Genomic DNA, 16,480 nt, shown 5'->3' with positions numbered 1-16,480 from the left:
GCCCTAAACATGTTTCCAAACCGTAATTTGATTCTGTAAAGGGTAATCGTAATTTGATTCTGTCTACTACCATGCAGCTTGTCAGAATCATTAAATTTTTAAGCGCAGCTATTCATAAGCACCAGACAACTGCTTTCCTTATTCTGGATGTGGCAAAAGTCTTTGACCGCATCTGGCATAAAGGACTTATCTACAAGCTTGCTTCCCTCGATCTCCCGAGGGAAATGATTTTGATTCTTCACTCCTTTCTAAGTGATCAATCTTTCTATGTTAGGCAGGGCGATGTTTATTATGAAAACACATTACTTAAAGCTGGCGTTCCCCAGGGAAGCATCCTTGGGCCTATTCTTTATCTTATATATGTTAAGAACTTCCCTATGATTGAAAATACAAACTGCATCACCACTTGCTATGTGGATGATACCGCCATTCTTTCTAGTTCACTTAATCCACGACATGCCATAACCAGAATACAAAACCACACACATGAGATAGAGGAATGGTGTCGCAAATGGAGGACATCCATTAATGCCACAAAATCCAAATTATTACTCATAGGACGGCACAGAAGAAAAAACATTGATGCAAATCTGACCCTTTTTAATGAAACAATACCCAAAGTCAGAGAGGCTACATACTTAGGAGTTTGTTTTAATGGCTCTCTTACATGGGGTCCTAACATTTCCATGACCATCAGGAAAGCCACAGGAGTCTCTAGGAAGCTCCGAAACTTTCTCCATGCCTCCTCACCACTGGATCTTGCTCACAAGAAGCACAGTTACACAACAATATTAAGACCTATCCTCACATACGCCTCCCCTGCATGGTGCTTTGTTCCCACCTCCATATTGAATAAATTGCAGGTTTACCAAAACAACTACTTACGAAAAATCACAAGAGCCCCCTGGTTTGTTTGCAATGAACAGCTACACAGAGACCTTAAACTCCAAAGTCTGGCATTATTTATCAATAAATTAAACAATAACTTTTTCAACAAAGCTATCCCCAATGCAGAGGTAAATTATTCAAACAATTTTAAGAGCTCCTAGAAATTGACATCAATTTAAGGCCCTATGCAACCTACATTTATCAGAATCCCCCATAAATATTTTAAACTTCTTCCACCTAATTTCAAAGTATGACATTTTCATTTACACTGGCCTGGGCCACATCTACACAATCTTCCTGCAGTTCCTTGTCAAGGTATTCCTGCAAAGCACTATATGTTATGTCTACCCTAACCAGGGTTATTTGAGACACCTGTAATAGTGGGATATAATTCCTGCTGAAACAGGCATATCAAAAGTATCAAAGTATCTCAAACACCACCATGTCAGAATATCTCAACTTTGCGTGACCACTGTTTAGACATTTGGTACAACCTATCTCCAATCATCTACCAAGAACTTGTGCATACATGCCAAGTTACAGCTGTTTTACAGGCAAAGGACATGCAATGCATTACTGAATAGATGGTCATTACGTTTTGGCTCTTCAGTGTAAATTATAAGCATCACAAGTGCTGTTAAATGAAACAAATCATCACAGATGTCTTTGAAAAGGGAATTTTAATGAAAATTTAAATTTTAATGTTAATTAATTTTAATTTTAATTTAAGAAAAATTTTAATGTAAATACACTTTGACACTTAGTAGAGAATATCAAAAAACAACTGCATATGAGAAAAATCAGATGTGTGAAATCCCAAGACATAATAAAAAGTATTCAAGAAATCATTTAAAAATAATATATATTAACAGCTCTCATTAAACTTATTACATGCTACTTATAAGATACTTTATATCTAAAATATATGACTAAAATCAATCAAATCAAATTTCTATGAATTCTTCAAATTGCACATTAAAATTCTTCAACTGATGTAACAGTGTTAATAATATTTTTATGCAAAAAATTATATTAAACTATATTAAAAGAAATCTGATTTAAATTTTAATTCATAATACACAATAAAATTATGCTCATACAAAATTTTATATTTTACATACAGTATTATGACATATGTAAAATTAACTTTAATTTTGTAATTTTATATTATGGCATTAACACTAATTTTTACATTATGGTATAATGTAAAATTAACTTATTATTAATTATGGGCACATGAAGAATAATACCTATATCTGAATTTGCATCCCCTTGAAAATATTCCTCCACTAGTTGTAACTGTAGGAACTTCACTGGAAGACTCCATCCTAAGGGAAAAAGTGACTTAAAATATCACACACTAATAATAAAAAATAACAACATTAGTTCATATTTACTAATAAATGATAAATTAAAATGCAGTCATATTAATGTTGGGAAAAAGAACAGAATATATTATAACTCATTACCATTCTGGTTTACTAACAATGAAATAAAAATATAAACACTTTAAATCATAATTACAGATTGAAACACATGTGCACATTAAAGGGGGAAACACTTTTAACAATCAATGCTCCTTTTTCAAATTATGATCAAAATATCTCAACAAAACATTAAATACTGAATGAAGAATAAAAAAGTTCTGAAAAAGGAATCTTCCATGTGTTTTTTATTATCATTGTTTCTAATCCAGCATGAGAAAGAAAAAAAAATTTTTTTTTTCCCTCCTAGAATAAAATTATACATCCTTTAAAATTGAGTATTAACAAACTTAATCAATTTACTAATTCTTTTATTTGAAAAAAGCCACCAATATTCACTAATCTCTTAATATTACTATAGACTACTTCTATATGTTTTGGCTTTTTAACAGGATTACATACACAAATTACTTTAAAAATAATCATTTATAATGAAATGAAGATGTTAAAAACAATTTACATATTTTTCTATGATTATATACAATAATACATTTTTTTAATCTTAGAAACTACTAGTTTACTATCCTTCTATGCAATTCTTACAAATAAATAAAAGGAGGCTATATTTAAAAATCATAAGAATTTGGTAAATGAACAAACAAATGTGACTTCCCTGTTAGTTGACAGAGGACACATTATCTATCAAAACAATTACACTCATTTTTCATGGCATAATAAAGACACTTATATAATAATTCTGGATTTATAATAAGTCAGATTATTCAGCAGTGATTTGCACAAATCACAAGTGGTAAAGCTTCTTAAATTTGGTCATTAGGTCTCCTCTCATTTTAAACTCATTTAAATTTCTCCATAAAATAAATTTTGTTCACAGTTTCTTTACTTGCTTAGATTATTCATAAGGTATTAAATTATGGAATTAAAATATTAAAGCAAAATATCACATACAACGATGTAAGAATGTACATAATAATACATAAATGAATTTCACCGCACAGAAATAAAATGAGAGAGACTATTTTTTAATACAAAACCTGATCCCTGATATAATGGCAATTTTAATTTATACATTAAAGGTAAGTTATGGAAATCTATCTTTTCATTTCAAATATGACTTTTTCATTTCTTATAAAGAATGTTGTAAACTTCTTTATAAGAAGAAACAACTTTATAAAAAATATAAAAATTATTCATAAAAAGGAAATCTATTCTATCCAATTTTTTGTGCCTTTTAAACTTTTGAAAAACTATTAGGAAAAAACTTATGCCTTTTAAACTTTTGAAAAATTATTAGGAAAAAACTTACGTAAAGAAATATCTCTGTTCAACAGCACATTTCCAAAGATGATGACAAGCTGCTTGGGTGGGACATTTAAAACCAATCAAATGCTTTTTCTGAAATAAGTAGAAAGTAGAAAGCACATATTTAATTTTATACTATTAGAAAAACAACACACTTTGTGGGTTTGTTGACTAGCATACTTTATAAATGTATATATGCTTAGCAGAACAATTACACAATTTAAAATTTGCAAAATATAAGTAATAAACAATCTTTAGAACTATGACTGTTCATGACTTACAAATAAATATTAATACAGTAAAATTCCAGAAATCTGCAAAGCTTGGGACCAGAGGTTGTGCAGATTTTAGGATTTTGCAGATTTCAGGACAGAAAAGATAAAGCATAATATTCGGACTAAAAGTGCAAAATGAATAAAGCGTATTAGATATATTTAATTAAATTATTATATACATTATTTCAATAATTTATTATATGCATTAAATTATTATTACATATATAAATTGATTATATTAATCAATTATTATATGTACACAGCATCGAGGTTTGCCGATTTCGCCTCATGCAAAGATGTCCGGTTTCGGATTCTGGTGTTAGAATCACTGATGCTGTAAAATTTCATCAGCTTATCTTTATTTTTCCATAAACCAAACACAATCATGTCACAATTCCATACCATTCTGCTATAAATCGAGGAGTAGCACCTGCTTCCATCTTTTGCAGAATTTGCACTTTTTGCGTTACTGTCAATGCAATGTGTTTATGCTTTTCAACGTTGCAAGCAGTAAAATCACGAGTGTGTTTCTTACCTGTCATTGTATTAAAAAAGGCTAAAGTTAAAAATATTCTTAATTTATCCACAAAATATCTGGATTAAAAAAAGGCAGCACTAAACAATCTCATGAAATGAAATAACAAAGCTCAGAAAATACAATAACGTGAATTATGAACTTGAACAATGAGTGAATCGTCTGCTTTTTTACCTCGATGCAGATTAAAGCGAAAAAAAAACTTATTTATTTCATCTTATTTTTTTAACTTTCTTATATCAATAATTTGGTATTTCTGTTTTGACTCATTATTATTCATTAAGTATTTTTTTCTTTGATATTTCGTACTCAATGTTCAGGTTTCTGGAACCTATAAACTGAATGTTTATATTCCGAGAGGAAACGCAGATTTCAGGAGTTGGCAGATTTCAGGTCGGCGGTTTTTCGGTATTTGACTGTATCTGAAAACTGATTTTTACAGATTGAAAGGTATATCAAAATTACCAGAAAAAATGGCTTTTTACTAAATGAGCTTAAAAATAAAATTATGCATATCTAATCAATTAATCAGAATATTATATCACATAATACCAAAAAATTCAACTAACACACAGTAATAAATATTTATAAAACTATATAATCAGCAAGATATAAACAGGCTACAGAGCAATAAAAATGGCTATTAACCCTTTGCAGCACAGTGTGTCCGGTCTGGACATACCTAAAAATTTTCTTCTGTACGCACAGAAAAATTGAATAAAAAAGGATTTATAAGTTACTATAGGTTACTCTGAACCTTCTTTATTTATAGTAGATGGCAGTTCAACACAAACCAGTCCATATATTTTAGCCATGTTTAGTTTTTTAAGACCCTCATTTTTCAAAGAAATCTTCCAGAATTTTTTTAAGGTGTAAAAGGAATTGTTTGAAAAGAAATTTCTATGTTATTTTGGCTGTATGCTAATCTCCTTATTCTATATTAGTTTTAAATTTTTGCCTTGAAATCTCTCCTGAAATCAAATGGCGAACCCTAGGGGTGCCCATACCGAGCTCACCAATAATCTAGGACAACTGAGAGTCTGTATTCTTAGTTTCTCCGCATCTCATCAGTCAGTTCATTGACAACAATGCTCATTTCAGCACTCTTTTTGTAGCTCTATTCAATCAGTGTGCCCACTTCAGCATACTCACATACCACAATTTCCGGAAGAAATGCCGCAGCGTTTATGTGTTTAAAACTTAAATTTTCAGCGGGTGCGGCGTTTCTACCTATGCGCTGTTTAGGTGCACTAAAAATAAAATATTTCCTATGACGGTCATTGTACATAATTTGGATGGCCTTGTCATTGTGCATAGACTGGTGCTGTTCTCACACAAAAGACCACTCAGTTGCTTTTTGCGAACATTATTTTGTTTACATTCTTTCCCTTGAACGGACCTACATGCCGTATTCACCCTAAACAAGATCTCAGAACAATAACATTCTTCCCCCTTTCAAATCAACATTCTTATCAGTTTGAACAGTCTCTCTCTTCTGCCATTCGATGAATCTTACAGGACCCATCCTCTTCCCACCCCTGCCTTTTCTGCAATTTTTTTCAAAGGCGGACACGACTCCACCTGCCTCGCAATAACGAACTCTGACATATTTTCCCTTGAGCATGAATGGATTTTTCTTGGCATTCTGCCAGATACAGATCCCATCAGTTTGGGTACAAGTGTTAGGTAGTTTTTAAGTAAGAAAAGAGCGGAAAATTTTTGAAAATGTCCCTAAACGGCACAGAAGCTATACTGCTAGTTTTAAGCTTAATGTAAAATCACGTGCTGAACAAATTGGAAATCGAGCAGCAGCTCGAGAGTTTGAAGTGGACGACAGATGTATTCGACATTGGAGAACTGAAAAAGAACTTCTTAAAAATATGCCACAACAGAAACGAGCCAAAAGAAGTGGTACTGTAACGTGGCCAAATCTAGAGGACGACCTTGCAAACTGGATAAAGGAGCAACAAGGAAAGGGAATGGCAATTTCGACTGTAAAAATTCGCTTACAAGCAAATTTATAGCAAAACGAATGAACATAAATGATTTCAAAGAAGGTGTAGCAGATTTATGAAATGAAAAAATATTTCTGTGCATACTAGAACAACAGTCGGGCAACAATTACCAATGGACTGGCAGGATAAAAAGTCATCTTTTCTAAAATATGTGACAGCTATTATTGACAAAAAAAAAAAAAAAAAAAAAATTCTTCAGTCACAGATAATAAATATGAATGAAACGCCATTACCTTTCGACTCTCCTGCAAACAGAACTGTTGATGAAACTAGTGCAAAAACTGTATCTGTGTTTATGACGGGGCATGAAAGAACGTCATTTACTTGTGCCGCAAACGGTGCCAAGCTAACGCCGATGATCATTTTTAAACGAAAGACTATTCCGAAGGGAGATTTTCCTAATGACGTAATTATTTGTGCAAACGAGAATGGCTAGATGTGCGAAACAATCATGCATGAATGGCTACAAAAAGTTTGGCAGTGTCGTATGGGATCTTTTTTCCAACTAAAGGGAATACTGATAATGGATTCCATGCGTGCTCATTTCTTTGAGTCAGTGAAAACCAGATGTCAAAAATTGTCTACAACCGAAGCAATAGTTCCTGGTGGTTTGACAAAATCTTGCAACCGTTAGATTTGTCAGGTAATAAATCCTTCACAGCTGAAGTCCGAAAGCGGTGGGAGTGTTGGATGAGTGAAGGATTGCATACGTAAACCAAAAGCGGTAAAATGCGTAGAGCATCTTATGAAGAAATTGCAAAGTGGGCAGGAAGTGCGTGGAAATCGGTAGAAACATTGTCAATAATAGCAGGGTTCAAAGAAGCTGAAATTATATCCTTAGATAAAGAGACTGTAAACCAAGAGGATGAATGCGAAGATCTGGAAGACTTAGATCAGGATTTACTAAATCTTTTTAATTCAGATAGTGAAGAATCAGATTTTGATGGCTTCATATGATGTATAGTTTGCTGTAATTCGTAAGTAAAATTTAAAATTTCCTTTTGTCATCAAAATTTAATATTTCATTGTTGCAACATTTTTTATAATATAGTCTGAGTATTACAAATATGGACTTCTTTAATGGGTAAATATAAGTATATACGTGAAGGTAAATATATTTTCCACATTTCTTACCTTTAATTTATTTTTGAGTTATGGTTTCATTTCATGCATTTTTCTTAACTGGTATGTCATATATCAGGACTTAGGTTGAGTTTTTGCATTTATACGGCACACGACGATGTCACGCGCACAAATTTTGAATTTTATTGCAATAAAAAAACATTGTACATGTAAATTGTTTATTTTCTAATACAAGATTAGTAAATTTCTAACTAATAATTAAAAAACTCCTGATGCTGTTTCAAATAATATAAAATTAGATTTCGTTTCAAAATTTACATTTATTCATATATTTTGATGCACAGCAAGAAATCTTCCTAAGCTGATCACATATTATTTCAACAGATTTTTGTCTTCAATAGGAGTGACTACCCTACAGAACATCATTATTTGTGATATTCAATACTTTATTTACTTTCTAAAAAATATCATCATTTAAAGAAAGTTTCATCTTAGTTGAAAAGGTTTGGTTAACCTTTTAAATAATAGCAATTTTTTAAAATGACAGCTGTTGCCATTAAATTTGCAAAAAAGTTAATATAAACACAACAAAAATACTTTATTAAAAGTTAAAACAGTACTGTAAAAAGCATCAAATACAAAAAAAGTTCAAAGTAATTATTAATAGTTAAAATGCTCCTATAAATATATATTAAAAATCAAGAACTGCTCACACAAATTTTTTTTTTTAAGATTACAAAGATAGGTAAAAAAATACCTTTGTCCGTGCATCCTGTAAAACCACAAAATAAAAACATATCAGTAATCATATAGTAAGATACTTTAAATATTTATTAAACAGATACGCACATTTGGTAGATATATATGTATATGTATATGTAGGTTAAGTATGTATATATTTAGACACCAATACCATGAAACAGACTTTAAAATGCAAATCACTTGAGCCATAATTTAAAAGCAATTAGTAATTGATCCAAATTGCCAATTCACTAACATAATGACAATATTTTATATTTCATCAAACACATTTCTTTCATTTTCACGAAATTAGAGGTTAGCAATTAGAAAGATGCATAATTATTATTGCATAAATAATTTAACTACAATACCACACATGACCAGAATTCCAAATAAAATTTAACATTAACTTAAATATAATTACTTAAAACATTTATTATATTATTTACATATCTAAAACTGGAATAAAATGTTACAAAATATACTAACATAGAAATAAACACACACACATATATATATATATCAAAGTCCACTTACCTCACTAAATAACAAGTGAACAATGAACATTTTCCCTTCATAGTTGATTTTCTGAATGTCTGGCCTACACAATTAAATTCCATTTAATAATAAGCATGGACATATAAAATGTTTATTTATGAATAATAAAACAAGATTATCTTTGAGTTTTTTAATATTAGTATTTATTAGAATATAGGAGGACAAAATAGAATGAAATAAAAGGAAATAGAAACATAATACCTATAGAAGTTACTAGAACACATTTCAGTAGCAATATGCAACCAAAAACATTTTTGGAATACTCTAGCATTTAGCAAGCATGCCACGAGAATTTGAGTAACTTATTATAAAAAAGGAGATGAAATTAGAGCATTTACAATAAACTGAGTACTAATTCCATATTCATGCAAAATGATATCTAATCAACCTTTTCATTTATTTTCTCAGCCAAATGTTCTCCTGTTTTAATGGGTAATCAACCCCTTCGAGCCGGGTAGCGAAAACGCGCACTTATCGCGGAGGCCGGCAGTGTCTTCCGCGAGCATCTCTCCAGGGCCGGGGGCTTTTTTGCTACTAAGCCTAAATCCATGAAATTTCCGAAGTATCAACGCATTGTTTAATAATGCTCTATAGAGTATTTAAACGGCTTATGCTTTATAGATATTTATATATATATACTTTAATTACCTTATTTCTTGTTTAAATGCATATTTTACACATTTTATTTTAATTACTCACCATTTTATGAATATTAACATTATACATCTGAAAACTAAATATATTACTTAAAATTCTCTTTTCGTATGAAAAATTTTAAAACAGGGATCTACACACAGTCCTACGTTACATTCCTTGAACTCGTAATAACTCATTTGCCGTTTTGGAGGATTTTTCCGAGAATGTGAACAAACGAAGCACTGTCGTCTCATTTTTTTATCAGTCTCTTCTGAACAAAGTTTTGGAAAATGTCTTTCAGTTAATCTTTCAGAATCAGTATCAGAATATCAGAATTTCAGAATCAATATCTGAAATATTTTGCATCATTTCTGCTATTTCATGCTCTGTTAAACATTTTCGACGCTTCGACATTGAAACGGTAAAAACAGAAAGAATTCACGTCTAACAAGATCTAATTATTTTCTAAAAACTGAACTGTAAACCAAAATACTCAACGCTTTAGCGCATCTAAAACTTCTACTTACAATAAACACCTAACACGTGCGAATAAAGTGCGATTTAAAGAGACGTCATAAATCATGCCATTCGGAAACATTTAGTTCCCCGTTTGTTTATATAATAAAAAACACGTGTATGTGAGTCATGCTTCTCTCATTTCGAGTAGAATGTCTAATGTACATGTATCTGAAACCATATGGGCATACAGTGCCATCTTGTGGCAGAAATTATAGTTTGAAAAATGTTCCAAGGTACTGGCACAAATACGTGACATTCGGTAGAAAACGCAACATTGCTCTGGCACGCCTGCGTGTCGGCCGGTAGATAAGTGTGTTTGTTGCTGGCACGTATACATGACAGTTGGCACGAAGGGGTTAATATACACTAACGTTTCACTGTAAAGAAAATGAGTAAGTTAAACAAAAATAAAAAAAATAAAGAAATGAAAATTAATTTACCATTTTAAATGATGTGTTTTACGGCTACCTTGAAATGTCAAGATACCTGCATAATTTATACCCAAATACAGCTGATTTCCTTTATGGTCCTAGGAAGGGGGAAGAAAAAATGGAAAAATTAAAATATTAAGAAATTTGAAAGTTTCACATGAAAACAGAAAGCATGAAATACTTTATTAAGGAAAAATACATATTGTAATCACACAAACAGAAAATTAGTAAAAAATCTAGAAGCGACTGCTGTTTTAAAATCACAGACAATGAATATTATAGTTAATTAAAAAAAGAAATAATTATTATTTTGTAAATTATTTTACATCACATAGTTTTCTAGAAATTTGAATAGTTTCTGATTATGAACACCACTGATGTCAACTTTCAGTTGAAGTAAATGTTTTTGATAGATTTTTAAGTATTATTGGAATAATAAATAACCCACATATGCACATTCAACTTACATGTTTGAGTAGATTGACATGTTTTATATTTAATGATCATTTTGTTAAACAGTACCCAATGGTTACAAAAATGCACATACTAATAATATACACCATTTTTTAAATAAAATTTCTTATGTCATAAAAGAGCAGTATAGCTAAACACGTTTTTTTCCTAACTAGCAAAACTGCAGACTTTTCCTGAGAGTTTAAATAATCAGAAAGTACTGAAATTTATAAAAACAAGGACTACAGTTGATACAAATCACTACCCAAGCCCAGAGCTGTGTGTCCTTGGGTCAGTACATGCACTATTCTCACCTTATTTTCCCTGCAGATTAAAACTTGCTCAGTCAAGTTTGGCAGTCAAAAGACTTATGAGCATACAACAGTTGCCTCAAAGCACCGAATAACACATTTGATCAAATTTCTCATTCATGAAAACATCCAATTATTTGAAATTTAGCAATTATCCAATTATATGAAGAATAGGTGCATCATTATCAAAAAACTTGTGTTGATACTTTCAATGTGTTGGTAGTGTAGAAACCACTGTAAAAAACATTTGAACTATGGCAAAGTGCATTCTTCGTGGGCTCCATGTGCACTGGTAGACAACATAGTGATTCACACACAAACAGCCAGTTCTCTCCTATAGCAGTTTGAAAATGAAGGGGATCTATTTTGGGAATCTATAGTGATGGCAATGAAACATGGGTCTACTACTTCAGTGCCAAGTCCCAAATTAAATTAAAAGCAAATGAACATTCATCAGAAACAAAAATACTAAACTCATTTTATCTTTATGGAATCTTTATAAAAATTTCAGCTCAACAGCTGAATATACTTAGGAAACAAAAGTAAATAGCTACATACTCTAAAATTTAAAAGAAAGTGAGCATTTCATCAATAACAAAAAGAATGCAATTCATTTTACCTTTACAGGATGAGGATCCACTCCATATGTATCTAACAAACAAGCTTTACGTAAAAAATTCATCTCAGCAACTGCTGGAACCTGTCCCCTATAAAAATAATACAACATTTTTATTAATTAATAAAGAAAAGGAAATTGTTAAAATAAACTTAACATTTAAAAAAAAAAGTGGATAAAACTAAACCTTAATGTTTGATGGATTTCAATGATTTTTTCTTCCAGTCTTTGAGTCTGCTTTAGCAGAAGTTTGAACTCAGACACATAATTAGGAGGATGCTCATCAGGATCATAATCACCAAGCTCAGCTAAATATCAATATAAAGTTTCATAAAACATATATGAATTATAATGATTATGCTAATATACATAAAATAATGAATATTCATAATTGAACCAGAGAAAGCATATGTTTGAAAATTAAGGATAGAAAAATTTTCAATCATTAAATAAGTTTCTTAAAAAAACTGAGTTTCCAAAACTATGTGTACTAAGGTAGAGTGACATGCTAAGAAGATTTGCAGATACTAGCCTTCCACAATATGTGCCAACAGTCAGCATTTACACAGAATACAGGATCACTTTATAAACAAACAAGTAAAATATATATTGCATTTTACAACTGAACAGCAACAAATATATTGCTAATGAGAAATTTTAATATCACAATTACAGAAGTGAATGGCTTCATTAAAGCTGCAATATTTAGCTTAGTTATTGAAATCATTAAGCATTTGGGTTGGTCCATTTTGTGTCATATCTATTAGAAAAATATTTATTAATATTATTATTACAATAACATTTTAATCACAAAAATTTTATTAAATATCAAGATGAATAATCAAAATTTACACAATTTTTCAAACAAAAAAACACATTTCTAATAGCACAGCATGGTATTAAAGTTGTTCCACTCATTAAATAAGATATACATAATAAACCCATTTCAAATTAAAATGGTGGAGAAAAATAAAATAGAAAACTGAGTTCTGAAGTTATTTTTGTTATCAATTCTTTCCACTGTTTTGTTCTTTAATAGTAAATACATATTTCATAATATATTGGATTATCCAGAAAGGTTTTTATATTTTTTATGATAAATACAAATGAAACAAAACAAAAAAATATATATTAAAAAAAAATTCAATGAATCACATAAGCATTATTTTGATCTGTAACTTCCTGCCATCACTATAGAAGGCAGAAAATTCCTTTTTACTTCTTTGTATGAAGCAAACAAAGTATTGTACTTGCAAAAACATTTGAACAATTTTTTTAGATGACATCTATATGTATGAACAGAACAAAGGTCACTTTTTTCCAAAATAGATTGCAAAATGGATTTTTTTGTGGCATATGTATGCATTTCAAATAACTCAAAAATAATTAGCCATAGAACATTGACATTTTGTATATGGGAATGCTGTAACATTTAATTATACACCTCCCTTTTTGTTGGAATCAACTATATATATATATATATATACACCCACTTACCAGGATTTAAAATCCCTACTCAGCTCTTATTTTCACAAATGTTGGTCTAGTCATATACCTCCAATTAGAAAAGTGATTCAAATTACTAAAATATTCATGCTGCGGCAGTATCAAGGTAAAAAAAATTTTTTTCTGACAAATAATGAAATCCAACATTTAATGCGATCTCCCAGTTTTACTTGATATATGGTAAAGTTTATTAGAAAAGTGATTCAAATTACTAAAATATTCATGTTGCGGCAATATCAAGGTAAAAAAAAAATTTTTTTGACAAATAATGAAATCCAACATTTAATGCGATCTCCCAGTTTTACTTAATATATGGTAAAGTTTCATACTTGTCATAAAAGAATAGGTTTAATTTCAATACAACAAAAATTGACCGGTACATTTAATTTCAAAACTTGAAATATTTTATGTCATTTTCAACTTGCCTTGGGGAATTGGGGAAGTAGAATAATTCAAGAAAATAAGTTTAAATTAAGTGCAGCAAAAAATTTCCATAATTTAATAAGCTGTGTTGACATCAGATTTTTTAAAAACTGTCAATAGGTTTATTCAGAAAGAAGTTATCGAGATGCTGTTTGACTATGTCCAAAGAAAAAAGTCAGATACAGGTTATACAAAACAATTTTAATAAACTTAAAGAGATGAAAATCTAATGGGCAATGATTTTAGTATTTTCTTTATTTTAATTAAGCAGTATTTTGTAGTATTTTTAATTCCCACCATATCTTTTCCAAGTTAATCTGTGGGACATTAATTTAATAGTTTAAATGACAACTGCAGTAAAAATAAAACTTTAACAAAAATATTGTTTGATAATTACAAATGGGTATTAAAGTAAGTTTAGTAAAAATAATATATTTAAAAGGAAAACACTGAATTTTATGTCTTGGAAAATACATTCAAAGAGACAATATTCTTAAAAATGATATGCATGAATATTATCAAACACTTATTTTTATGAAAACAGATTACTCAAAAAAACTACACTTTTCTGTTAACACAGACTGTTAGCTGGCACGAAGGCATAAGGAAGGAGAAAAACCTTACACTTTCCGGCTCTTATATTGTGATTGAGACCACAGTCATGAATCCTGGTGGTGAAGAATTATCATCTACCACCTTTTAATTTGTGCACCACTTGTACAGATCACTGTACATTTTATTTTGGAGCAAAAGATATGAAAAATATGTAATGCAGTTGGTGGGGCTCTAACTCTGGACCTTCCAATTGCTACCTGGAAGTCTTTTCCAGTAATATCATGAATGCATGGTAGGAATCTACATGTCACAGCTAGGTCATGTTGATGTTTATTTCATCATAGTTTACATGGCATCACAAGTCAGGATCAATAATATTATGTTATAGGTATTCATACTCAATAACTGCCAATTCATTTGCTTAACAAAAACTGAAAGGCATACCAGTGGCCCAGCGGTAAAGTTGCTGAACACTGGTAGTTCGGTCCGAGGTTCGAATTAAGCGAACGGGCTGGCTGCATGGGCGTTTTCATGGTTTTCCCCATGTGTAACATGTATACGAGGCAGTTTCCCTTAGAAAGTCCTCCACGAAGCCACCCCTCCCCTTAGGCAGATAGCCCTAGTGTGCTTTGCCGTAATTCTCAATAAACCAAACCAAACCTAACAAACTGAAAATGTACACGAGGAAATTCCTGGATTGATATTCATTCCTCTCGCATATTTCATAGCACAGTTATTCATGATGCTATACACACAAGCTACTACAACTGGCACCATGTTAACAGAAAAGTACTGAAAACCAGTATAGTACAAAGTCCGAGATCCGGACGCCCAATATCCAGAATGATCTAAAATCCGGACCTCAAAACCACCAACTTTTTTTTTAAAGTGCTTTATATATATTGATCATTTGATTTTTCTCCACATAGATAAAACATATGGAGAGTCCCGACTCTTAATTTATCTTCTGCACTAAATAAATACCTTGTTATTGAAGAAAAAATTTAGCAAAATTTTGTGTGATTAATAATTTGGCTCTGTAGCTGCATATCTGTTTGGCGTACATTTCAAACCGAAACATTCTAGATAGAAACATCACTGATTTTACACCTACTAATATCTTATATCCCTGATGCTAACCTGGTGAATCATTATTTATTGTATTTTGCTTTCATCACTGCATGTTTATCGACACAGGACAACTCAAGTAACGACTCATGCTACAATGCCCAAATACTTTTTTTTTATATTAGTAAATTTTTATACACTACAAAGTCAGTAATCCGGGCGTCCATTATCCGGAATGATCTATAATCCGGACCTCAAAGCCACAAACCTTTTTTTTATATGCTTTACGCATGCGCGTTTAATGTATAACGGACGGTATAAGCTAAACTAAAATTTTCTTTACTGATTCTAAGGCATTTCAATTAATGTTGCAGATTGTGCTGTTCCTTAATCTTCTAATTGGATCCGGCTTATTATTTTTTCCAGACTGTTAGAGCAATTTTATAAAAATTAAGCTTGAAGTTTCGATTATGTCAAAAAGAGTTTCCAATTCTGAAACTGCCAAAGGATCTATAAAGCGAAAGCATGTTTCAAACAAAAAGTGGAATTATTGGGTTGGCAACTAAGTAATTGCGGATTTCACTCATAGATGGCTTCAGTTGAATTTTTAGGATTGCAGACATAGTACAAATGTAAAACACATTTTGTTATTTGATAGTTGGCAATTCAGCGAATAAACGAGATAAGATATTCTGATTATATCTTATCTCGTTCATTTGCGCTTTTGCAGCTGAGGATGATGTTTCGGTAAAACCATCGAAACTAGTCCTGTGGAAATTTGAAAATATTACTCTGATTTTTGTTGTTTGACTTCTAAATTAGTACTTGATCAGCATGTAATGGTATCATAAAAAGTGATATTGCTGCAAAAAATAGATAAAGGCATATCCGTCTAAAAAAAATATGAGGAGTACGACATTGGAAAGTCAACTGTATACGACATAATCAAAAAGAAAAAGGAACTTTTTGAATTTTTTGTGGATTTCGACACCCCACTTGCAATGAATAACAGAAAAAGGGTTCGTTATGCTAAAAGTGATGATCATGACAAAGTGATGATTGAATGGGTCAGACAGCATCGCAGCGAGGGTGTGCCATTGGCAGGTCCAAAGCTAATGGC

The 16,480-nt window shown here is 30.9% G+C and overlaps 1 protein-coding gene across 1 annotated transcript in view; it reads right to left on the bottom strand.

Moving 5' to 3' along the window:
- Frmd5 (FERM domain containing) overlaps positions 1–16,480 on the bottom strand; it is a 59,594-nt gene that overhangs the window by 27,412 nt on the left and 15,702 nt on the right. Inside the window, 7 exon segments of the mRNA XM_035367078.2 lie at positions 2,139–2,216; positions 3,640–3,728; positions 8,301–8,315; positions 8,822–8,885; positions 10,438–10,526; positions 11,812–11,899; positions 11,996–12,116. Of these exon segments, the coding sequence (XP_035222969.1) occupies positions 2,139–2,216; positions 3,640–3,728; positions 8,301–8,315; positions 8,822–8,885; positions 10,438–10,526; positions 11,812–11,899; positions 11,996–12,116 (544 nt within the window).

This window comes from Stegodyphus dumicola, chromosome 9, assembly GCF_044657685.1.
Source record: "Stegodyphus dumicola isolate Sdum_Otavi_A_Nest chromosome 9, ASM4465768v1".
In the NCBI taxonomy this organism is placed as follows: domain Eukaryota; kingdom Metazoa; phylum Arthropoda; class Arachnida; order Araneae; family Eresidae; genus Stegodyphus; species Stegodyphus dumicola.
Note: the sequence above shows the minus strand (reverse complement) of the source record. Positions and strands in the feature narration are given on the sequence as shown.